This window comes from Lytechinus pictus, chromosome 2, assembly GCF_037042905.1.
Source record: "Lytechinus pictus isolate F3 Inbred chromosome 2, Lp3.0, whole genome shotgun sequence".
Lineage (NCBI taxonomy): Eukaryota > Metazoa > Echinodermata > Echinoidea > Temnopleuroida > Toxopneustidae > Lytechinus > Lytechinus pictus.
The window spans coordinates 22,959,653-22,984,494 of NC_087246.1; the positions used below are offsets into that span (position 1 = coordinate 22,959,653).

The 24,842-nt window shown below is 35.6% G+C and overlaps 2 protein-coding genes and 1 non-coding gene across 4 annotated transcripts in view; 2 read left to right on the forward strand and 1 right to left on the reverse strand.

Annotated features, from left to right (window-relative positions):
• Positions 1-569: 569 nt before the first annotated feature.
• On the reverse strand, positions 570-731 carry LOC129255152 (U1 spliceosomal RNA). The gene has a single exon (XR_008583848.2). It is a non-coding gene; the product is annotated as a U1 spliceosomal RNA (small nuclear RNA).
• A 1,926-nt stretch (positions 732-2,657) lies between these two features.
• On the forward strand, positions 2,658-10,110 carry LOC129282840 (uncharacterized). The gene is made up of 5 exons (XM_064095801.1): positions 2,658-2,839; positions 4,648-5,046; positions 5,898-6,096; positions 6,491-6,559; positions 9,855-10,110. The coding sequence occupies exons 2-5, from the start codon at positions 4,654-4,656 to the stop codon at positions 9,905-9,907; spliced, it is 714 nt and encodes a 237-aa protein (XP_063951871.1). The 5' UTR covers positions 2,658-2,839; positions 4,648-4,653; the 3' UTR covers positions 9,908-10,110.
• Positions 10,111-10,646: 536 nt separating this feature from the next.
• Positions 10,647-24,842, forward strand: part of LOC129254546 (copper-transporting ATPase 1-like) — a 37,214-nt gene continuing 23,018 nt past the window's right edge. Inside the window, exons 1-6 of one of the 2 annotated variants that reach the window (XM_054893009.2) lie at positions 10,647-10,689; positions 11,249-11,617; positions 19,323-19,703; positions 22,372-22,538; positions 23,381-23,542; positions 24,699-24,778. In XM_054893009.2, coding sequence (XP_054748984.2) covers positions 11,512-11,617; positions 19,323-19,703; positions 22,372-22,538; positions 23,381-23,542; positions 24,699-24,778 — 896 coding nt within the window. In that variant the 5' untranslated portion in view covers positions 10,647-10,689; positions 11,249-11,511. Of the gene's footprint in view, positions 10,690-11,248; positions 11,618-13,441; positions 14,411-19,322; positions 19,704-22,371; positions 22,539-23,380; positions 23,543-24,698; positions 24,779-24,842 lie in introns of those variants that run through there. The other variant, XM_064113578.1, reaches the window with a different exon arrangement.

A 24,842-nucleotide genomic window follows, 5' to 3' on the forward strand; every position in this document is an offset into this window, starting at 1 on the left:
GTGATAGGGCATTTTCGGTAAAAAATGGCAAAGATTCGAGAAATGGCACTTTCTAACACATAAATCGGGTCCTTCTCAGGTGAAAGGGGCAGAACACGATCGAGAGGGGGCATTTTTGCTATAAAAAATTGGCACTTATGCAAGAAAGGGCACTTGGTAAAAAACGGGTCCTCCTCAGGTGAAACGTGCACAGTACACGTTCGTGATGGGGCATTTTTCTTGCATACTGAAAAGGGGACCCCAGGATCGCCGCCCCTGTTTATTAGAATTATTATGAAAAATATGCCCCTAAAAAGGAAGAATAGTTTTATACCGAAAAACAGGCTACCCCTAAAGAAGTACGGTGATTTTTCACATATTATTTGAATTATGAAGATAACAATACGATATTTCACGATAAGAATTTCATGAAGAAAGGAATAGATATTTATTTAACTGGAGGGAGTGATTAATGAAGGCAAGTACTCGGACCAGGAATTATTTGTACGATATGTTAAAATGTTTGAACTTTTATATCTTATGTGGTAGATTAATAAATGTTGCGGTATCCTTTGTTCAGTGGTTTGTTGTAGGAGATAGCGCGAACGCAGATCTCCGCTACCATAAATTATACGCCCGAGTTCCCCACGTTTGGGGGAATCGCAAGGTTCAGCAAGCCGGAGTGCAAAGGCAAGCCTCGCCCTGGGGGTGCATCCTTCTTGATCAATGCGACCCCTGCGCCAGGTAAGTATGTTTGGAGATGGCTTCTAAAATATATCAAAAATACAAATGTGTGCTTTAAAACAGTTACAAAAATGCATATGCTGACTTTTGAAACTGCTTTTGCATATTTGTCGAAAGGTTTTTTTATATTTGTTTTATGGTGATAATGTAAGCAAAACCTAATTTTTAACTCCTGCAGTAATTTAAACTTTGATTACTTGAGATTTACTGTTAAAAATACGAATTTACTCGCAAAATATGGTTCATCTTGTCGAAGAGCGTGCCAGATCAGAAAAGCTTTATGAATATTCATCACAAAACAATCACGTGTCAGTACTGTTCACACTCCCGCAGTGCGCGTCGCTCCAACGGATCCGATGGATATATTTGTGCGAACGGACCGTCCAACCCGGAAAACGTATTCATTATGAGCAATAGCCTGAAAGAAAGTATGGTGTGCTGGAACAATTTTATTTGTCGGGTTGGGCAACTATACTGATTTTACACATCAAAGCCGCCACAATGAAATAATTTTTTCCATTTTATTCGGATGAACGAAGTAATGCTGTACTGACTTTAAGGCCTTCAACAGTAAAAAAAATACCTTACAAGACACATATGCATGTAAAAAAATGTACCAAAGTCATTGTATAGATTACGTATGTACAATCCATTGCGATGCATGATCTAATAAATACCATACCACACTCAGGGGCCGCGGAACCGGGGGGGCTGGGGGGGCTTCAGCCCCCCCACTTTTTTCCAAAACCATGTACAAAAACGTGAAATTGACCATATGATTGTGATTTTTAGCATGGTCAGCCCCCCCCCACTTTTGGCTCAGCCCCCCACTTTGAAAACCGTTCCGCGGCTGTCACCATAACATCATACAGGTTTCATGACATTTGCTCCGGCGACAATTGCTCCGATGGAAAATATGCACATTAAGAAAAACATGAAACCTATAACTTCCTAAACCCTAATCCTAATCTTAACATTACTTCTGAGATATTGAGACCGGAGCAGTTGTTGCAGGAGCAGATGTCGTGTCACCATCAACAAATCTCTTGCCAAAGTATATATTTGATTTGATTTATTTATTTCCACATTCCTATAACAGAAGCATATACAACTAATACAAGTGTAATCATTTTTTCTTAGCATAACATATCAATAAGCAAATGACATAATTAATAACATATGCATATATACAATCTAATTGAAATATATTTATACCTGATAAATTTCTTTTTTTTATTATTATAAAAAATAGCAGAAAAAAATCATATATATACATATTTCGACATAATACATTTTGAAATGTGGGAGACCTTCATCTTAAGCTTAGAGCTTGAAATTGATAAAGGCCTCAAAGGAAGGGGAAGGAAAATCAGATAAACAGTGCAATAAAAGAGACTTATCTTTTATTGCACAAAATAATATACATATATATAGGCCTGGTGCCTTTATTGTTTAATCATTCCACCCCAATTAAAATTCTAAGAAATACTTGATATTGTTTAAAAACTGATATTATGATAGAGTTATTTGAACAATATAATATGAGTATTATCCTCATTATTATTACTATTATTATAAATGCTTTAAAAATGAAGAAGAAGAAGAAGAAGAAGAAAGAAAGAAATAAAGAAGCCCGAATGATTGGGGGAAATTCGATTCTAAGGGGGCTATATTAAAAATTGAAGAAAAAAAAATCTTGTTTCTTCAGTCGATTTTGTGAAATATGTGATCTATCAGGTTGGTTGGTTCGGGTTGGTTCATATCTTTGTGAGGCCATAAAATTCCAAGTAATCGATGGAATATGATTCGTAACGCTGTTCGTGTTTTAGTGTGTCAGGTGATTCATGTCAGGTGACCATACTGTGACGTATTTGAAGTCATGTGATAGATCACATGATCTGATGTTGACGTGAATTTCAGTTTCGCTCCGATCGATCCTGTACTGTCGGCATGCAATGCCAAACGGCGCGGTGCATTGTTCGTTCGAAGGCGTTAATTCTAGAAAACCTTTCGGGCGGCATCATCCTTCCGGACGGAATTGTGAATCAAAATTACGCATTCGCAAATGACTTCGGATTCTTAGAATTTTTCTGTGGAGAAAAATATTATCAAACAGGTATTTTAGAAGTAAATATTTAATAAAATTATCTGCAGTAGTCTAGTGTAATGTGTAAATAATACAAATTACAATGCAATTGTTTGAACTTGAAAGTTGAAGGACAAGGTTATATCAATTCTGCTGACCGACGATACTGTATCTGGCATTCTGGGGATGATACTGTTAGATATTGTTAAATAATCCCCAGAAAAGACATTAATTCTTGTCTGGTGAGGGAGACTTTCATGGACTTGAGTCTTTCACTCTTTGTAAGTCATTTATTAATAGTTTTAATTTAATTAATACTACTAGATCTATGGCTATGCTACATCATGTACATGTAATGTAGTTATAACTTATATGTGAAACCGATTTTTCATGATCATTGTATTTGTACTGGTACTTGTACTGCCTATGGTCATGTACCTCAAATGATGTTCGTGCAGGCTCCACTCCACTCCCGCTACACAACGCTCTACCTACCTGAACATCAAGGTCCAAAACTCGCTCTGAATACTTCGAGTGGAGTATTGCGCATGCAATGTGCGAGGGTCTGACTAGCCAGGCGGCTTCTAGAGAGTAAAAATCATTTACTAACGTAAGGTTACTCTCATACGAAGCCAGGCCTTCTATCTCATAGACCCACACAAAGGACCCACGTTGGGGAAGTACAATAAGAAACAAGATGGCGGCGTAAACATCGGGCAAGTCTCTTCCGTCTTTTCACAATATTTTTTCATTTTTTTGATGAATTCTTGTTTTAAAAATAACAACGAGAGCGTAGAAATGTCGGAAATGAAGTTTTATCCCATGTACATGATTTAGAGCTAGATCTTTTAGAAGGAAAGTAGAAATCTCGGGGGTGAAAGTTTCAGGTTTTGGCTTTCTTTGTGTGGGTCTATGAGATAGAAGGCCTGGCTTCGTATGAGAGTAACCTTACGTTTGTAAATGATTTTTACTCTCTAGAAGCCGCCTGGCTAGGTCTGACATCATTCCACGACATCAGTAATTTCAAAATGTGTTACTTGGCAGCATGATGTTTCGAAGAAGCCTTGAAAAAAGAAAATAAATTAAAGTCATAATATTGATCGAAATCAACATTCATTGTCCTTCAGCCATGTTCATGTATTTGCATTAAGATTAATCCAGGAAACTTGTATCAAGGTTAAACTTTATAAAGGGTAAACTTTATCAAAATGATCAATTAAAACATTTTCGTAACTGCTTTGGGAAGTGAATTTCCCAGAAGATAATTGTTTCCTGTCTGTCACAGGAAAGAAAACAGCATTGTTCAAATCATGGAGAACTTGGAAATGGAGGCAGTGTATTTTATTTTTATTCGTGCTTGCTGATTTCTGTCAAATCATTATTGAATGACTGTGGATTTTGCAACCTTGAAAGGGTAATTTTAATTCTTTCAGTGTTATTAACACTCTTTTCTGCACAATAGCTTTGAATTCTTTATTGACAAGATTGTTATAATGACACCATTCACACCATAGTAGAAGGTTAATTGCAATAAAAATGAACATTATTGCTATATATGATGTTAAACTGATGTATATGGTCTTTGAGTCATTCATCAGACAGGATGTGTGTGAATATTTCATATTTGCAAACGGGAAGAAATGAGAAGGGGAAATACCTCTCTAAATAAATGTTTTCCTCATTAATTTCATGTACAGTACTATTGCTGGCAATATTGTGTTGGATGTTTTATACTACTTTCTGTATACAGTTGATTTCCTCAGAAGTTATTCCCATTTTTTCTTAATACTTAATGATGGGATTTCATGTTTTGCTTTCCCTTTCATTTCTTTCCACAGACAAAGATGGCTTCCTCCATCGCCATTGTGAAAGTGCCTAACATGAACTGTGAGCTCTGTCGTAGAACAATTGAAATTGAACTTTCCAAGATTCCAGGGGTTAAAGTTGTCAAGAGTTCATTGCCAGCCAGGGTCATCAGAGTCACCTATGACGACCAATTGATTGGTCATGATGTCATCACTGATGCCATTGATGAGCTGGGTTATATAGTCGGCAAAGTTGAGTCTTTTGCCAGTCCAGTTTCAACCAATGTTCGATCAAGGAATGAGATTGCTCCTGCTTCACCTGTGTCTGAAAAACCCGATGATAAAATTTCTGCTGTAGCCAACTTTCAAACAGAATTCAAGGAGAATGAAGTAGAAGCACCTACATGTGACACATTTAATTTGATTATCAAGGTATGTATTCCCTATCTCGATGTGATGACATATTTTACATCACCTTATCAATTAGAAGTTTGGTAAGGATTTGGCAAAATAAAGTTTTAAATTTTAAATCTAACTGATTATAACCTTATCTCATTCTTTTTTCTTCTCATTGAATTCAGGTTTTCTCAATACAATATTTTCTCCATTTTTTTCCTGTTGAGTTTAGAATTTATAGCTGAATGTGATTTGTATATTTATTTTGTCACTAACAAAAAGGCTTAAAAAGTATAAGTCTTCAAGTGAAAATGCAATTACATAGTTCTTTGACTTTAGAACTGCTTGTAGCTAAATCAGTACTTTTTATTAGATGCCTTCTCTGGATTTGCATTTCAAAACAAAAATATACAATATAGTTTGTATTTTTTAATTGTTTATATTATAATGCTCCTTGATATTGGAAATCATTATGAAAAAAAAATCTATGTTATGAATTGTGCGTTTATTTTAATATGTCAGGACCGTGATGTAAACTTTGAAAAGTAATATGATTATCCTGATTTAATATGTTTTAAATCCTTGAATAAATAAATGCATAAATGAACAAATAAAAAAATATATATTATAAGTAAGGATTGATAAATGAATGGGTTTATTGAGTGATAGATAGTGGATAAATGAATGAAAATGAAAAATAATGAAAAAGTTAATGTGAATGAGAAAATGAACAAACAAATGATTAATGAATGAACGAATGATAGAAAATTTTGCAATTCAATAATTAGTATTTTATGAAAGTAATAGCCTACATCATACCGATAAGATTTTGAATGGATTATAACTAGCAGCTTGTTTACTTATCAAAATTGATATTGCTCCTTTAGGTTGAAGGAAAGGTCATAAGGGGAAATCAGTTGCCAGCTTGCATCTTGGAGAAGGTTCGCGAGTGTCCTGGGATCATGAATGCAACAGTCAACCAAGAGGGCACCCTAACAGTGGTCCATGATCCGGGAAGAAAGAGCATGAAGAAATATGTGATGGATCTCATTGCCAAGCTGGGCTATGGGTCAGAAGGAAGCATAGGTAAGTAGTCATGGGTAATCATAATCAAGCATTTTTGACAAAATGTGGAGCTCCTACCATAAATGCACATCCATGTCTCCTATCTTTTTTACATGTAGACTGATAAAGACTCTTTAGACTAATTTGTTCATTTAGTTTTCTGCTTAAATCATAAAATACAATTAATACAATTACTTAAATACAATTAATTTTGATTTCAGAATAGGTTGGGCAAGGTCGAGTTTAGGAGATTAACAGAGAGAGAGAGAGAGAGGGAGGGAGGGAGAGATGGACAGAGAGAATGAAAGAATGGAAGAAGGGATGGGGGATGCATGAAGTAAATACAATAAATACATTAAGATGAAGATTTATTTGAATAAATATTTGTGGCGAATTGCACCTACTACATTTCAAGCTGGCATGTCTAGACAGAGCAGAAGAAAACATGAGAAAGGAACGACTGAGGAACTGCAGAATTTGCTTGGTAAATTGATTCATTTAAATTTCACTATCAATGTCAGTTGATTTGTCATATTCCACCTGATGGAATTACACTCCTGATTTTGACTTTGTCTCCAGATCATGTCACGTCTTTTGTCCTGATAGTACACATACAGTATCATTTAGTATACGAGATGGTGTTATTTCTTTAAAAATATATTACAGTCATGTTATTCATGTCGATGTTTTCCAACTGGTGTTTTTGGTCACTAAATTTTACTCATTCATATTTTCTTCATGTTTTCATGTTTTTAAAATTGGGTTTTGGTGTGTTTTGGATTGTATTTCTTCATTTGTTTTTACTTCACTTTATAATTATGATTTTCATCTGTTAATTATGTTTTGTACAGTTTCAATTTAATTTTACTTTTGCTTTTACACATTGTGATATGAATGTTCAATATTTTTAATCAAGAATACAAGTGGCATGTTGGTTGTTTGGGTGTATTTGTGTTTCAAATGTAGTCTAGATTTCATGCATGGTTTTTGTGCATTTTTTTTAGGGCATACATATGAGAATGTTTGAAAATGCATAATTTTCAATTGAGGGAGAGTGAAGCAACCAGGCTAATTTTAAGGATTTCTACACTTTTGGTGGAATTTGTTACAAATTTGCAAGAGGAGTCTCCTGTCCCTGCTGTATACAGCCACAGTTTAGAGCAAAGTTTTTAAGAGGGGGTGGGGGAGGCTAGAATCCTGAATTTTTCTTAGTATTTGTGAAGTAATCACATGCATGTGGATAGTGACTAAAAAAAGGCTAATATATGAAGAGTTTCGTTCCAAAAGGAGCCTAAATCCACTTTTAGCATTTTTCTGTAAATCATGTTTTTTTAATTCACCACTTTCCCTTGTCCACAGCTGTTTTATTTTGATATATACACTATAATAGTACTATCATCTTAGATTAAATCATGTTTTAAAAAATCAAGCATTCAATATAAATTTTTAAGACTTTTTTAATTTCATTTTTCACGGATTTACATGTAGCTGCTTTTCGAATAAAACCTTAGTTGAAGGTTCCCTTTTTTGCCAATTTAAACATGTTTGATATTGGAAATTGAACACAAAACATAGATATTGGTAGAAGAGTACATTTTACACCACTACTACCACCACTACTACCACTACTACTACTACAACTACCTACTACTACTACTACTACTACTACTACCACCACCACCACTACAACTACCTACTACTACTATTACTACCACCACCACCACCACCACCACCACCACCACCACCACCACTACTACTACTACTACTACTACTACTACTACTACTACTACTACCACCACCACCACCACCACTACAACTACCTACTACTGCTATTACTACCACCACCACCACCACCACCACCACCACCACCACCACTACCACTACCACTACCACTACCACTACCACTACCACTACCACTACCACTACCACTACCACTACCACTACCACTACCACTACCACTACTACTACTACTACTACTTCTACTACTACTACTACTACTACTACTACTACTACTACTACTACTACTACTACTACTACTACTACTACTACTACTACTACCACCCAGAGGCGTCGATCCTGAGGGGGCAGGGGGGGGGGGGCGATCGCCCCACCAATGAAAATATTGGGGGGGCAAACATATCGTTTTGCCCCCCCCAATAATTCCGCATGTGTAAAAAATAAAATAAGATTGTAATGTTACACAGAAATCAGCAAGCGAGATCGAAATACACAACTCGTTCTTTATTTAAAATCATGCTCAAAATGTCCGCTTTTCAGATTGGAATATAACATTTTTCAGCTCGTGCTTTGCGCTCGCATAATTTCTGTAGCAAAAACCCATACTTTTCATGATTAATAGGTGAATAGAATGTCCCGTTTTCAGTTCTAAGCCTCAAAATAACTCGCGGTTCTATTTGCAATAATCTTTTGTTGGATATATATCTTGTTCTTAATTAAAAACGTCCATTAAACTCAATTTTTTTCTGATCAAAATATCAAAATTTTCAGCTCGCGTTTCGCGCTCTTATATATTGTTTTTTAGATACCCATCTTAATCATTGGTACCAAAAATGCATAGAATATTAAGCTTGCAGGTCAGAATATAAAGAAATTTCACCTCCGGCTCTCGGCACTCGCATTATCTGTGTAGTGAGATATGTATCCTCATGACAAACAGTCCTAAACAGGCACCTTTTTCCTGTTATCAGATCAGTATACAAAAAAATTTCAGCTCGCGCTTCGCGCTCGCATTAATTTGTTGGTGAGATATGTGTCTCTATCTCATGAGTCATATACATATTTATATATATATATATATATATATATATATATATATATATATATGTGTGTGTGTGTGTGTGTGTATAGATATATATATAGGCATATAAGGGTGTGTGTGTGTGTGTGGGTGAGTTTGTTTGCTTTGTGTGATCGAGCGCCTTTGGAAAGTTGATTCATGATTTTGCCCCCCCAATCTGAAAAATGGATCGACGCCCCTGCTACCACCACTACTACAACTACCTACTACTATTACTACTACTACTACTACTACTACTACTACTACTACTACTACTACTACTACTACTACTACTACTACTACTACCACCACCACCACCACCACCACCACCACCACTACTACTACTACTACTACTACTACTACTACTACTACTACTACTACTACTACTACTACTACTACTACTACTACTACTACTACTACTACTACTACTACTAATACTACTACTACTACTACTACTACTACTACCGCCACCACTACCACCTCCACAATCACCACCACAATCACCACCACCACCACAACCACCACCACCACCACTACCACTACTACCACTACTACCACTACTACTACTACTACTACTACTACTACTACTACTACTACTACTACTACTACTACTACCACCACTACTACAACTACCTACTACTACTACTACTACTACTACTACCACTACCACTACTACCACTACAACCACTACTACTACTACTACGACTACTACTAATACTTCTACTACTTCTACTACTACTACTACTACTACTTCTACTTCTACTACAGATGTATAGGAAAATGTACATGAATTACAAATTCGTCAAAACAAACAAACATCAGATGATAACAAGGCACAAAGTCCAGGTTTTGATATTCAGTTTTTAATGATTAGGATGTGTGGAGAATATAGCAGTGATGTTTCCTGTTTGGATGATTTCAATGATTTTTTATGTTTTAATGATTTCAATGAACCTTAAATTAATCTGCTGCAATTTTACAGTGTTTGGAAAACAGACAAAAAGGCTCTGTTTCTTCTTTCTGTTTCCTGATTGACAATGCGTATGTTCGGCGGAAATTCCAGGATTTTATGAAGACGACTCAAAAAGGAGGGAAAAAAATCACTGACGCAAACTCAAAAGCAAATACTGCTCCACCAATAATCCCATAGGTAAAACAAGCAATAAGGGTAATTATTTAAAATGGAATGGGGGAGGGGGAAAGGATTGTCAGAAAAAGTCAGGGCATAATTACAATTTTAGCTAGGGGGGGGGGGGTATGAACATGCTCCCTGTATCCCCTGGATTTGACATGAAAGAAAATGGATTCTGAAAAAATCTGAAGCTATGAGTCTGATCTTGTCTTGGTTTTATCCATCCAAAGAAAATTGATTTTAGAGTGATGTGTTTGCTGGATGATACAACTTGACGTCTGCAGAGTCAGATTTGACTCCAACACAAGGTGTCATCTGGGACTCAAGTCAGTTTGATTCAAAGCGTGGATGGAATTGACTTCCTGCTGGTGGAGTAGAACTGAGTTAGATTTGACTCTGTAAAAAATGACAATGAAAAGTGAAATTTTGTACTTTTGTTTTGTGTGTCCTTAAAAAACAAGATTCCTTGGAAGTTGGAACAAGCCCCCCATCAAGTAAAAAAAAATATGAAGAAACATAGATGTGAGAAAAGGACCAGCTGTGCCATTTTACTAAGACTAGTTTACTTAATTGATATGTGTAGAAAGAGCAAACAATGAAACACAATGTAAGAGCTTTTGGACTTGTTTGTTCAAAGGAATCAGTGGTGCATTGGACTCTGGATCTGTTAAGGCACAATGCACATGTAAGCCTTCCTGGAGTGAGTGGAGAGAACGAGCTATTAATTTGAAAAACGTGCCTCTATAGCTGTGCACAGCAACTTTAACATAGGACAAAACTAATAAAGGAATACTGGATTTATATTTGGACTTTAAGTGCTTTTTTCGATGATGGTATCCACTTCTACATTGGATGTGTGTGAAATACAGAATGATGAACATTTTGGTTTTAAGTATTTACCTGATGTGAGCTGAGAGTTATTAAACTGAATAATAAATTCCAATTTGACCTTTTATTTCTCATGAATAAGGAAGGAAGACAGGAAACCTTGCCTAAGTTACATTCTGTTTTTAAAATGTCGGCCATTCCATATTTTTAACAATGTGCAGCATTTTATGTAAACTAGGCCAAGTCCTTCATAACTAGATCAGGTCCTTGAGTTGAGGCATGGTTCTTATTTTTGAGTCTGTAGCTACTGCATACTGAGACCATCTTCATTCTAAAAGTCCAGACTCGGTCCATTAAACTAGATCATATCATTCGAGTTGATACATGGCTATTCACATTGGGTCTTCATGGTCTAGGTTAGGTCCAGGAGAAAGAGATCATTCCTACGTTCAGAAAATCCAGAACAAGTACTAGTAACTAGATCAAAATCTCCTTACGCTTTAGTAATAAATCCATAAATCTCTCAATTGTAATATTTCCAACATGACAAATAATGCAGCTAGTTGGTCTTGACCATGGTTTGTATGAACACAACTTAGCTTCGAAGTCTGATTGTGGCCATTCATGAACGTAAACAGAACACGGTGACAGTTTGTGGATTATTTGAAATTTGATAAAGATGCCCTTGCATCGGCAAGCCTGTACACCAGAGAACATTTTAAAGAAAGACAAAATGAAAACGAATACTCAGGGATATGTGACACTAGTTGATGTCAATATTAATGGTAAGCTGTCTCAATTTTTTGGATCAATTTTTGCAATCTCTTTTCTAAAATATATTCCTAGCATTTAATATGTTGGCAGTATTAAATGCTTTAATACATGTCAGTTTACATAGTAGGCCTACCTATATTATTTTCATGATTGAAATTCAGTTTATTGCTGGTGATATATATGCAATTGTTATGCTCTGATTTCATGATGTATGCAAGAAAAGGGATTTCCCACGTTATATGGTTTTTAATTTTGAAATTGGGCAACATACATATAGACACATATAAATTGCTATTTAAATACAATTTGTGAAAGCTGATTTTATGATATGGCCTATGTTACATACACATATATAACTGTCAAGTTATTTGAAGAGAGTCCCATAAATTTTTTTTTGCTCTAGACCGGGTAGACCAGGGATGGATCTAGGTAGAAATTGAATGCACATTTGGCAAAGTGGGTGGGGCACATACCCCCTGTGCCCCGTGGATCTGTGCATGCATGCTCCAGACACAACCAGATGCTCCAGGTTACTGAACCTGTATGTGTATAAATGTATATTCAATTCATTTATATGATGCTTACTGATAATGTGTAGATCATAGAATCATAAAGTTTGGTATTAGTTTCTGTTAAAGCATGACTAAAGCTTCCAAAAGTTCGATATTGGGACATAATTGGACTATCATCCTAATATTCCAAATATCATTTTCCATTAATTGATCCATCTGAAAATTTGAATTCAACAGTTGATCACATTTAGCATCCATGATATTTTGTATTTTGGTTGAGAAGTGTTTTATATAAGGAAAAACAAAACAGAGCTTATTCCAAAAATTTGCTTTATTCTTTCCTCAATATGTTTATCATGATGTATTTGGGTGTTGAAGAGATACAATTAATAGTGGCAATAGGGGCAACTCAACTCGTGTAAAATAGCATATAGCTAATGGTCATTACCAAAAATAAGCACCTCTTTTTTTTTACTTGCTGTATCGTACAAGTTCCACTCATTGTAGTCTGCAAATTCAAACCACTTTTAACAAACCAGAGGAAAATGCACCTGGGAGTAGAGTTTGATTGCCCTGATTTTCTTTGAAAGTGGAAAAAAGTTAATAGAATTACTGAATATGGAATTTTTTTTCCTGCATTGACAGCTGCAGTGCATGTGTAGGCCTGAAGTATAATGGGAACGACCCATTTCTCACTATCTCACTCAGATTTTTCACTAAATTTTAGGCCCTACAATTTCATGATATGCTTTGTACATATCATGGAAGAACAGGAAATTGGAAGCTTATAAACACTGAGAAGTGACGTGCATAGAATTTGCATAATTTTTAGAAAAAGGAATACTGGAGTCTTTACCTTTAACCTGTGGTTTCAGAATTTAGGGGAGGTGCGATAGCTCAGTCGGTAGAGAGGGGGTTTCGGGTTCCGGTGACCTGGGTTCGATTCCCAAGTGGTGCGCTAGTGCCCTTTGGTAAGGCATTTATCCTCATTACCAGGTCCCTCGGAGAGGACCTTAAGTTGTTGGTCCCCTGGTTGCTTGCTCACAGGCATTCGTGCTTTCTTAGCAGTCAGGTAAAAAACCTCGGTATAACAATACATGGAACTCTCACAGGAGGTAAGGTGAGAATATACTTTGATAACAGAAACCAAGGCGGTGTTTGGGGCAGGCCCAGGCTTTTGATTGGGAGAAACTTTATGCTTCTCAAGTTCATAGGTTAACTCGGGGAAAAACATAATCCAGTGGCACTACTTTCCCTCTCTCATCAGCTCTTTCTTTAGTTGGTCCTGGAAAGCTTTCAATCACCTCTTTCAAAGAAGTTCTCAGTCAGCAGGGGCTTGCAGGGAGAATCAAACATTCATTTGATTTTGGGGCAGTTGAGCGAAAAAATCGACCTCAGATGGTGCCTATTCGTATGGATTTTGGATGTATTTTTATGAGGTGAACTCTAGGTGAATTAGAGAATTCTCTGTCGAGAACTGACAATGGCAAGTTTGAGGTTGGACATTGGTCATTCCCGCAATACAATGGATACTGGAATATTATGAGTAAATGAGCAACTGATGGCTAGTAGACCAAAAGCTTCATTCTCTGTATATTGGTTGTTCCGCTGAACTACAGTAGGTTAGCACTACTCGCCAATGGGGATGATAGTAAAATGTCAGAAATCATTAAATAAATCTCCAGAAACGACGGTTATTCCTGTCTACTGATGGCTAGTGTATATTGACAATTAACGAAGGTCAAAATTCTCTAGTAATATGTATCGTGAGAACTTGATAAGTTCTATTGTTTCTACAGAAGAAAAACATCCTACAAAGCTGGAATTATGACTTTCAGTGTTGTGAGTTAGAGCTGCTTTTAGATGTTGACGCGTTCATATTAATAAAAACTGGGAACAAGAAATATATTGACAATAGCCCTGGAACCAGTATTTCATCTTATATTGCTGATATTGTGAGCTTGAATGCTTGGGAAGAAAACTTCTTGAGCAAGTTCTATGAGATGGTGACTCTTTCATAATAAAGATGCTTTTATCGAACTTGAACTTGGAAGTGTTAGAAAGCTCTCTGTTTAAGTTTATATGAGAGAAAAAAAATGCACTGTTTATCTTTCCAGAATTGTGTAAAGAATTATTTTTTTAATAGAGCTTTTGTGCATTCCATGCCATTGTCTACAACTCACCTGTGAGATTCATGTTTAAATGTTCCCCATTTATTGAAGGAATACCAAGTATTGAGGGTCAGCATGAAGAAAGCTAAAAAAGGATATGTTGCACTTGGTGGAATCAATCGTAAGTTCAACTAAAAGAAGAGTGTTTGAATGATAAGCTTTGTTTTCTTTTGATATTTGAACACTACTACTACAAATGTATTTAAAAGGAAAATGTGCATGATTTACAAATTCGTCAAAACAAACAATAGATGAAAACAAGGCACAAAGTCCAGGTTTTGATATTCAGTTTTTGATGATTAGGATGTGCGTAGAATATAGCAATGATTTTTCATGTTTGGATGATTTCAATGAACATTAAATTAATCTGCTGCAATTCTACAGTGTCTCTCTTTTGTTTGAGATGGAAAAACAGACAAAAGGCTCTGTTTCTTCTTTCTGCCCTCACTGATGGGGAAAGCTAGAGTGTGCAAAGCTTCAGTTTAACTTAACCTCGGCTCCTGTGAGTTTCGTTCTTAATTCAAATCTGTCATGTACATCCTTGTATTTTCTACCCCTCGCTTTTCCCCGAGTCTTTATTTTGTTGTTAGCATACATGTGTAAAGAATTATTTTTGAATAGATCTTTTGTGCAGTCCATGCCATTGTCTACAACTCACCTGTGAGATTCATGTTTAAATGTTCCCCATTTATTGAAGGAATACCATGTATTTAGGGTCAGCATGAAGAATGCTAGAAAAGGATATGTTGCACTTGGTGGAATCACTTGTAAGTTCAACTAAAAGAAGAGGGTTTGAATGATAAGCTTTGTGTTCTTTTGACATTGACTAAGAATAACAATGGCTTGTTTGCACAATCATATTTGTGACAGGGTTATGGAGGTTTAAACATCTCAGATTATGGAGTGGGGTCGTGCCACTCACCTCTACTTTCAAACAAAATTACCTGGGAATGTGTCTTTTTTGCTTTTTTCCTCATCCTTTCTTTGTCAGTTTTATCCCAAGTGTAGCGCAACTCCCTCAAGTAAGCCCCCAATCAAGAAATTGTCCACACAGAAATCTAGACCTACATATACACTCGGAAAGCACAAAGTTTGAACACAAAGTTTATGATTTTCAGGAATTTCTAGTAATTAATTTGTTCCTACTTTTTGGCTGCCAGGGTTGACAGGTTTGATTTTTTTTACATTTAATTTTGAAAGTGAAAAATCTATATTTGTTTGTAGGTCAATGTCTCCAATGTTTTTAACAAGTTATCCTGTCCGCACTCCAAATTCTGACACTCTGTACTAATCTTAAGGGATAGTTTTTAAACAAAAACAGCAACAAAAAGTATTCTTTAAAACTAATAAAAGGTCAGTTAATAAATACACTGGCACCAGATTTTCAAGATTGATAACAAATCAGGGTCTTATTACATAAGACTTTTTATAATAAAAGAATGCACAATTTCTGTAAGAAATATCAGCCAATCAGCTTTAATGATTTCAGTTATATAGCTTTTAACTGTTATTGCAAATTTATTGTTATAACAAGTTTTATGAAACAGGGCCCTGTTGTTCCAAAGCTGAGAGCTAAAGGAAGCAATTGGGAAATACCTATTTAACCCACAATTATGATTCTTTGGAAGTGATTGCACCTCCGATTTCCTTCCGACGAAACTGCAGTTAACCTTTAATAGGCCAACATCATGGAATTTCCTCTGTTGAAGATATATAGTTTGACTTATCAAAAGAAAAATAATATTGAAATCCTGGAATTGATATCTGACACATTAGATCTCAAAATTAAGTTTATCTGAGTGACTTATTAAACCCAGGGGGGAGGGGAGGGGGTGTCACAAAAAAGAGGTAGAAATAGGGTTTTTTTCGCGGGGAGGCATGGAATGATTTTTGCGGATGCTGTCCACTCTTCAATGGCAGTGCCCCCCCACCCTGTGCATTGATGTCCTGCTTTAAGATGTCCTTATAATATAATTCTGCCATTCTTTTTGTTGTAAACATGCACTGTGATAATCAATTTTAATTTTCTTTGTTGTGGGACACACTGTATACTGTCTGAAATGGAGGTGGAATAGAAAAGACTAATAATTGCAAACTGACACATGAGTGCGCACTGTGGACATTAATCTGAAGATTCTGAATATTCTATTCAATAATTTTCGATTTAGAATTTCATAAGAGAGCATTCAATGATTCACAATTGGGAATCCCCCTTGTTTACAGGTTGATGGCTGAAAACAGGAATGAGATAGAGGAAGAATGAGCTATCTCTGAGGAGGAAATACATGTTGGAAAGTTGTGGGTTTAACTTGATGACAATTAATGTAGGGAATACTTGTCAAATATTTGCTCTAGAAGGGAGTACCATGTGGTACTGACAGATGGAACAGTATAATCTGGAAATCATAGGAATCATGCCAAAGATGTTTGATGGCAGCAAACTGATCGAAAGTGATTAAACGCAAAATTATTTTTGAAATATCTCCTGATTTTTCCTGTCATTCAGACATTTGAGTTTTTTTCCTATATTTATTTCTGTAAAATCTCAAAGGATATGAGATCAAATCCTTTGAGATTTGAAAATCCTTAGGATTCAATGTAAATCCCTAATTTAATTTCTCCGTTCTTACAGTCAATCTGGTGTAATTTTTATTTTGTGCAATTATGAGTTCTACTGATTACACTATAACTGTAGCTGTGAAGAAAAAAAATGTTTAAGGTCCTTCCAAAACTATGTGCTCTAATATTAAAAAAAATGTTTTTGTATTAATGTGTTTATGTCCCTTTTTTATACTACTTTATTCAAAGTCTTTGAAAATTCTCCATTTAACCAATATATTGAACACTTCACAGGAATATGCTCTATTGCACTCTTTGAGATTTGTCATCATTGTTTTATTGCATGGTATTAGGCTTGAATCCCCACTTCCAGATTCACAATTTTAAAATAAATTTAGAATCATCAATATTTACAGTATGGTTTGCATGTGAACAGTTCTACAATGCATCTGTATTACAAATTTAAATGCACATTTATAATCTTCCAAATTGTATGATCATTTCATTTAGGTAAGCTGGTTCAATTATGGAAATATTTTGGTTTGTTAATTTTTATTTTATTTTGTATTACCCCCCTTTTTTTTTTGGGGGGGGGGTGTCAATTACAAATTATATTTTATGAATAATATTCAAAATGTGTACATGTATATGTATGTCATCTTTAGGGAGATTTTTTTCCCTGCAGCTTATATCAGAATTAAACATCTCTAATGATATAGAAAATATTTGAAGACATATTTTTGGGGGTATGAAACATCAATTGTCTCTAGTTATTTTCCCAAGAATAGAAAATAGAGTTTTTTTTATTATGAGAGAAACTCTTTTCTAGTGGAATAATTCCTCTTGTCAGAGTCATCTAATAATCATCCAGGAAACACCCCACAATTTTTGTTTTAAAATTTTTCTTGGTGACTTGACAAAATATTGTTCTACAACATAATTTAAAAATGAGTTCACAATTTATCATCCAGCCAATTTTGTAGTCTATTTTAACACCAAGCATGATAAGGTGTGAAATGGATATTTGTCAAGAAATTGTGAATGAAGTGCCAATTTGGGGTAGTATGCTATTCTAATATTGTATCTCATAAGTAATTTTCACCTCTTTTGAATTGGTTTAAAGAATGATGACTTCTTTATTATGCCTGTTTCTGTCATTTTCCTGAGTACATATTGGGTTTATTGAACATTATTCTTTTTATTTTACTCATCACATATGACCAGTCACTAAATCATGGCCATATGTACGATTTTCCTTGTGGGGTGCCTCGTATATTTTAAGTTACAAAGGCTAGGTGTGTGTTTTACATGCATATAAAGAGAGAAGATCCTTTATTTAAATTTGATTGTCATGTTTAAACATAGTTTGCCCTGGTATGTAGCATTACAAATTGTAATCAATGTTTACATTTTGTGCATGGTTTTCCCTAGACTTCCATTTACAATCAGTTATATATTTGATATTATATATACTGTTATAGGACCCAGGGTGTAACATACAAAAATATATAAAATCAATTGTAACTTTTTGCTTTATAGTTACAGTATAATCAATCGATGGTATCATTTATGTTATCTTGCCTTGGATCCATTAACTAGTTAATATACATCCCTTCATTTTTTGTTTTGGATTTCCCCTGTATACAAGCCATTTTGGACATATTTTTGTATTTTCCCCAATTGGATATTACTGTCAATCAGGAACGATACATGAACAATTATACTAGTAGTTACTGATCCATATGTATTTTTGGATACTAAAGTTCAAGTTAGGGAGAAACATAAGTACAGAATCATATGTTATGAACATCTATAAACATTAAAACCCTGCAGTACCTGTCACCATTCTTTGAATCCCTATTACCTGTTTCAACCAGAGAACAATAGATTTGGTCCACTGATTCTATTGTTCTCTGGCTGAAACAGGTAATAGTGAGTCAAAGAATTGTGACTGGTAGTGTACATGTATTCATTTCAAAATCATTATGTGGTGGGAATTGATAAAGTCCTGTCAAGGTTATTCTGAAAGATAATTTTACTTAAAGTGTTTTTTTTTTAGATATATACCAAGTAATAACATGGTAAAAAAATATAACATTCAAAAATATAATTAGAAATAGACAGAGACAACCAACAAGGAACTTGGTATCCAGTTTCTTTGTGTGTTGTTTCTGTAAAGAAGGTCGTAATTTCTTTCAAAAAGCTGGTTTATAAAAAGCTTTATTGCAACACTACCTCCCCCACAATTGATTATCTAGACTGGTTTTATAAACAATATCATTTTATGAGGATTCAAGCAGTTGAATTTTAAACTATTGAATGGAATGTATTGTTCATTGAATTAAAAGAATATGATGTGTTTTTTTATTGTGCAACTATTGAACTGTATTAATTTTAATTGGTTATCCCATATTGCCCCAAAATTATTAAAGCTGCAATTAATACAGTTTCTTTATTTCTTGTCATCATTGTAGATCCTTCAGAGCCAGCTGACAACACCCATCTACCAAAGGCAACAAGCGATTGCATACAGAGTTACCACAACCCCAGGGGTGGGGGTACCGATGACCACCCCGCCACCAGCCCCGCCCTCCCCAAACAGAAACCCACCTCTGAAAACCAGGATGAGATAGAGGCCCTAATAACATCCGGGGAGGATGCCCCGTCCCCCTGCTGCGCGGAGGAGAATGGGGTTAAGAACAGGGATGTCGTGATCGAGATGAAGCCGTGGCTGGGTTCTTCCTTGGTGAAGGATGCTGGGAAGGCTGAAGTCGGAAGATGTATGATAACAGTCATAGGGATGACCTGTGCCTCCTGTGTGAATACAATAGAAAAGACACTCATCAAGCAAAGGGGTGAGTAGTATCTCTGTAAAATAACAATTTTTAAACCATGAAAAAGGTATGCATTTGATGTAAAATGCTGGTATGATGGTACAGTGTACGTCCCCAAATAAAAGTTTATTCCTGAATAATCAGTACATAGTAGACATATTGGTCCATATTCCAAACTCCAGTTTAACTTAAATCATAGTCTGAATGTGAAATTAAAGTATGGGTAGACAAATGTGAAGCATATCTCTATAACTAGATGATCAATTTATCATCACATTCAGCACTCTATTCATTGCAAACCTTCTTAAAATTATTCTCCTCAATTCAAACATGAATAAGATCTTAAGATTACAAGAAATATACACTGCCCAACTTTGGCAAAAGGAAGCAAGTGACACATCAGTCAAATTTGAGTTATTGCGGTTTCTGAAAGTGAAACACCCTGTATGTTGCATGTTCAGGCAAAATGTGGGGAAGAAATGATCGTTCTATGGAAAGATATTGAAGAAAATATGCTATTAGATTGCATTGACGTCTATGTAAATGACAAACACACAATGCTCATTTACAACAAATGGTACATTTGTAACTTGCTTCCTTTTGCCAAAGCACGGCAGTACAGTGTTAACAAATAATCTGAGACTTTTAGCATCCCATAATTTCTGCGCAGACTTAGACTATGGTCTAAGTTAAATTGGAGTTCAGATTATGGGCCATTATGCCTGGTTATTAATCTTTGATTATTCACTATCTGCAGGAAGCTGTGTGCTTTTAATGCTCCTTTTTAATACCAGTTAGGCAATGCCATAAAACTGTATATCTGACCCCCTACATTGGGAATGTTCCTGAAATGATTTTACTCTGTTGCTCTAAATTTTTCATGGATCGAGCAGTCGTTGAATTGAAGTAAGAATGAAAAAAAAATGGACTGTTGGATGTACAAAAAGGTTTCTTGCATTGCTATCTCCTCAACCATTGGTCACCTTGAATAACTGGTCCTTCGTGAACACAGTTAGTGATTCAGAAAGCCAGGGTAAAACCCTTAGATAGTTATTCTAATGATGCATGATTTAATTCAGAATTGTGACATTGAATTTATGAGAATATCTCAAAAAAAGTATGCTAAGGATGTTAATATATTTGAAGAATGTTGAGAACAACATCATGCAAACTTCTGTTATCAGCTTTATTTAATGAATGGCAAAGGTGACGTATGGCATTTTCATTGCATCACTCAGATTATCTTATCTTATTTTATAGCCACTTGATTTCACATGAAGAGGAGTTTATTGAACTTACATACACCGTGTAAGTAAAAAAAAAATTGACACCTCACCAATCCTCAATTTAAGGAAAATTTGTCATGAACACATAATTTTTGTATATGGCCCGAAAGAGTATTTTCTCCCAAATTGAAACTACATTTATGTGGTATGTATTAATGCTTAGACGATCAGGAAGTATTTTTTTGCAGTGATTTGAATTTTGATTTGCGCCAAAAGGCTTGACGACAATGAATGAATCTAGATGTCAATGATGCCATAATCTTACAAGGGTTGCATTTAAATCCATTTCAACACATCTTTTTAGGAATTGACATTATCATTGTATTAAAAACACTTTTAGTATCAATTCTCAAGTGAATTTCATTGAAAAGGGATTTGCAAATATGTTTACTAACTCATGAAGGATTATGACATCATTGGCATCTGGGGTTTATCCATTGCAGTCATGCCTTACTTTGGTGCAAATCAAAATTTATATCACTGCAAAAATACCTACTGATTATCCAAACGTGAAGACATGCCACATAAATGTGGTATCAAATTATTTGGGAGAAAATACTCTTTCCACACCTATATATAGATTATGTGTTCATGACATATTTTTCCTTTAATTGGGGATTTGTGAGATGTCAATTTTGTTTTTACTCACACGGTACATGTACATGTTTGTCAAAGTCAGTTTGTTATCATTGAAATAACCTGGAAGAGATGAATTAAATGGTAGTCAATGTTCTGAATCCATTTGACCTTGATTTCTTGTTGCTTTGTCTGCCAAGCCTCTAACAAGGTTTCATTTTGTCATGAACATCCCCTTGTTGGTGTTCATTGCATTTAGGTCTACATCAGAATATGATAAACTTCTCAGCATGTGAAAAGTATTAAGGGGATAAAATAATAGTGGTATTTGGGAATAATCCTGTATCATATTGCTCCGCATGCCCCCCCCCGAAAAAAAGACATGTCTTGAATTGTGTGATGTGTTTTCCGTGGGTTCTGGTGAATTTAGTGTTTTTTTTGTCATAGAGGTATACAATATAAACTCAGCATTAGGCTCAGATACCTCTATGCTTACAGGTTTATGCGAGCAAGAGGAATTCCTACATGTATTGTGTTTACGTGTGTGCTACTATTTCAGTAGTCAATACTCAAGAGAGTTAGTGTTTGTTTCTTTCATATATTTCAGCCATTTCTGGAGTGAGTGTGCTCAAATAAATGATGAATATATATATGCTCTTATTTAGTCATTCAAGATCGTATGATGAACTCAGTTTCATTCCAGGTGACAAAGTAGTTTTAATAAAGTGCCATCTCTCCCAGTACTAACCTTCTTCAATATTATTTCTTCTTTCATCACTTCATCACAAACACATACGGTATCTCTATTTTCTGTTTCATTATTTTAGGTATTGAAAGTGTGACTGTTTCTCTGATAGCTCAAAAGGCAGAGGTGAAGTACCAGGTTGCCATGGTAACCCCTCCAGAGATCGCAGTGATGATAGAAGATATGGGATTCGATGCGGAGGTGAAAGAGGAACAGAAGGCTGATGGGGAAGAAACACTGACTCTAATTGTAAGTTTAGAATCTTATCTCTTCTATCCCTCCACCCTCACATAAGGTGGTTTCTGGATGCATTTTGATTTTCGGTCATCCGTCCGACCATCCCGTTGTCATTCCCATTATAGTTCTTGTGAAAACTTAAGAACTGTTTGATGGCTAAACTTTAAACTTGATTCAGGTATGCATATGGTAATAATGTCGATGATCAGATTTTTTGGTATCAGATTCGAAGGTCGAAGGTCATAGAAGACATTATTTACATTGAACTATCCTGATCTTTTGATAACCAAGCAAGTATTTGAGGGATCATCTTCGAACTTGGCACATGCACTGTATGCATAATAATGATAATAATAGGCATTTATATTGTGCCATTTATCTAGAAATACTCTATTCCGAGGCGCTTTGTTATTATTATACAAGGTTCTTGTTTATAAAATTGTATATGGTAGATGTGTATTGATTTGGCAATGGCATGTTGGTGCTCATGCATGATATCTACTGCGACAAAATTCTTTGTGATCCCTCTGGACCCCTGTTCCACAAAAGCAGCAAGCAATTGCTAAACCTGAAATGACCAATCAGAGATCAAAGGTCAATGTTGCATACTCATTTTGGTCAAATTACTGCCACGGAACTGATGAGGCTATCAGACTTATTACAAATTTCTAATTGATTGCAAATCTCTGTGTTACGGATGATCCCTAGTTGCTGATTAGTCTTCATATAAACAACGGGCTATGCCTACATGCATGTAGACCCTTTATATTTTGATGTACAGTAAATCTCCTTCGAGAAACAAATTAATATTGCAGATATTTTTCCTGTTTTATGTTGTTTTTACCTTTCATCAGATCAACGGCATGGAATGTGCTTCCTGTGTAAATAACATTGAGAGTCTGACGAAGGCATTGGACGGGGTCAAAGATGCGTCTGTTGCCTTGACAACATGTAAAGGTGTCTTTCGCTATGATCCGGCAATCATTGGGCCAAGAACCATCATGGATGCTATAGAGGTACGTGGGGTTTCTGAAAGCCATTGCAGAAGAAATCTTTGTCATGTGTAGAAAATGTGACCCTTAAAAGTGTCTTATGTCAATCATTGTAGCTCATCTTTCAAAATAATTTGTATTCTAATCTTCAAAGCGAGATAGAAAAGGATTTCGATCGTATCAAGTCTCATATCAGGCATTCATCCCTTGAAATGCCACCACACTGTAAAAGGCTGTGGGGCTACAGCCAGGGTAATAATATCCAAGTCCTTTGGAAGCGCATAAAGACATAATTTTGACATAATGTGATATGCGCTATACAAGAACTGTGTTATTATTATTATCATTATGAATGTGTGTGTACTTAGGGACTACAGAAATATATTCAGTGTTATCATACTAGGTAGATTCAAACAATGTTAAGATTAATTAAAAGTTTTAAACGGATGATTAGCCTATAATAATAATAATAATAATAATAGCGGTATATTTACCCAGGGTAGCCGCTTCAGTTCCGAAAACTGTTCTCCCAGCGGGCCCTGCTATTATTACCCCGGCTTTAGCTGGGCTGCCTAGGCGCTCAAGCATTCAAGGAATTAATCCTGCCGGGTACCCATTTACCTCACCTGGGTCGAGTGCAGCACAATGTGGATAAATTTCTTGCCGAAGGAAATTACGCCATGGCTGGGATTCAAACCCACGACCCTCTGTTTCAAAGTCCGATGCCTATGATTTTAGCCCAGTGAACATTAGATGCACTCAAATGTTAACAATCTTTAAGTTTAGTCAAAGATTAAAACCACAAGATTTTTTTTGGTTAACACTCTGTATTTGATGGTGGGATGGGTGCGGGGGAGGGGGGTTGGTCCCACTCCATAGTTTTGAGTTGTATGGATACGATAATAAAAGATCTCCAAATTTAGTTTCCTGAATTGCGCTGGACTTATAACTACTGGGGTCATCACGACTCTTCCGGTTCTGTGATTTGTTAAAATCACTTGCTCGAAAAGTAGATTTTACAGACTGGTTATTGTGTGCGTAATCATTGCACACATTGTTTAAGCGATCAGTTCTAATTAATGATTAGCTGCTCTATGAACATACCTAATTCTAAATTCTTGGAATAAGTAAACCAGGGATAAACTGATACATGTTTTTTTTATAATATTTATATTTTTAGGATGCTGGCTTTGATTGTGAGATCAGTACAGAAGAGAATCAGATAAACTTGGCTAATCAACACATGAAAACCATCAAGAAGTAAGTCCATTAAAATCTCCCTCTTGCAAACTATGGAGACTTGCTATTATTAGCACTTTTTTGT

Excerpts from the sequence above, each read along its gene's own strand:
- LOC129282840 (XM_064095801.1), top strand. The coding sequence starts at position 4,654 with ATGGCTTCCTCCATCGCCATTGTGAAAGTGCCTAACATGAACTGTGAG. Across the intron at positions 5,047-5,897 it reads CATTTAATTTGATTATCAAG|GTTGAAGGAAAGGTCATAAG; the intron begins GTATGTATTCCC and ends TTGCTCCTTTAG. Across the intron at positions 6,097-6,490 it reads TGGGTCAGAAGGAAGCATAG|CTGGCATGTCTAGACAGAGC; the intron begins GTAAGTAGTCAT and ends CTACATTTCAAG.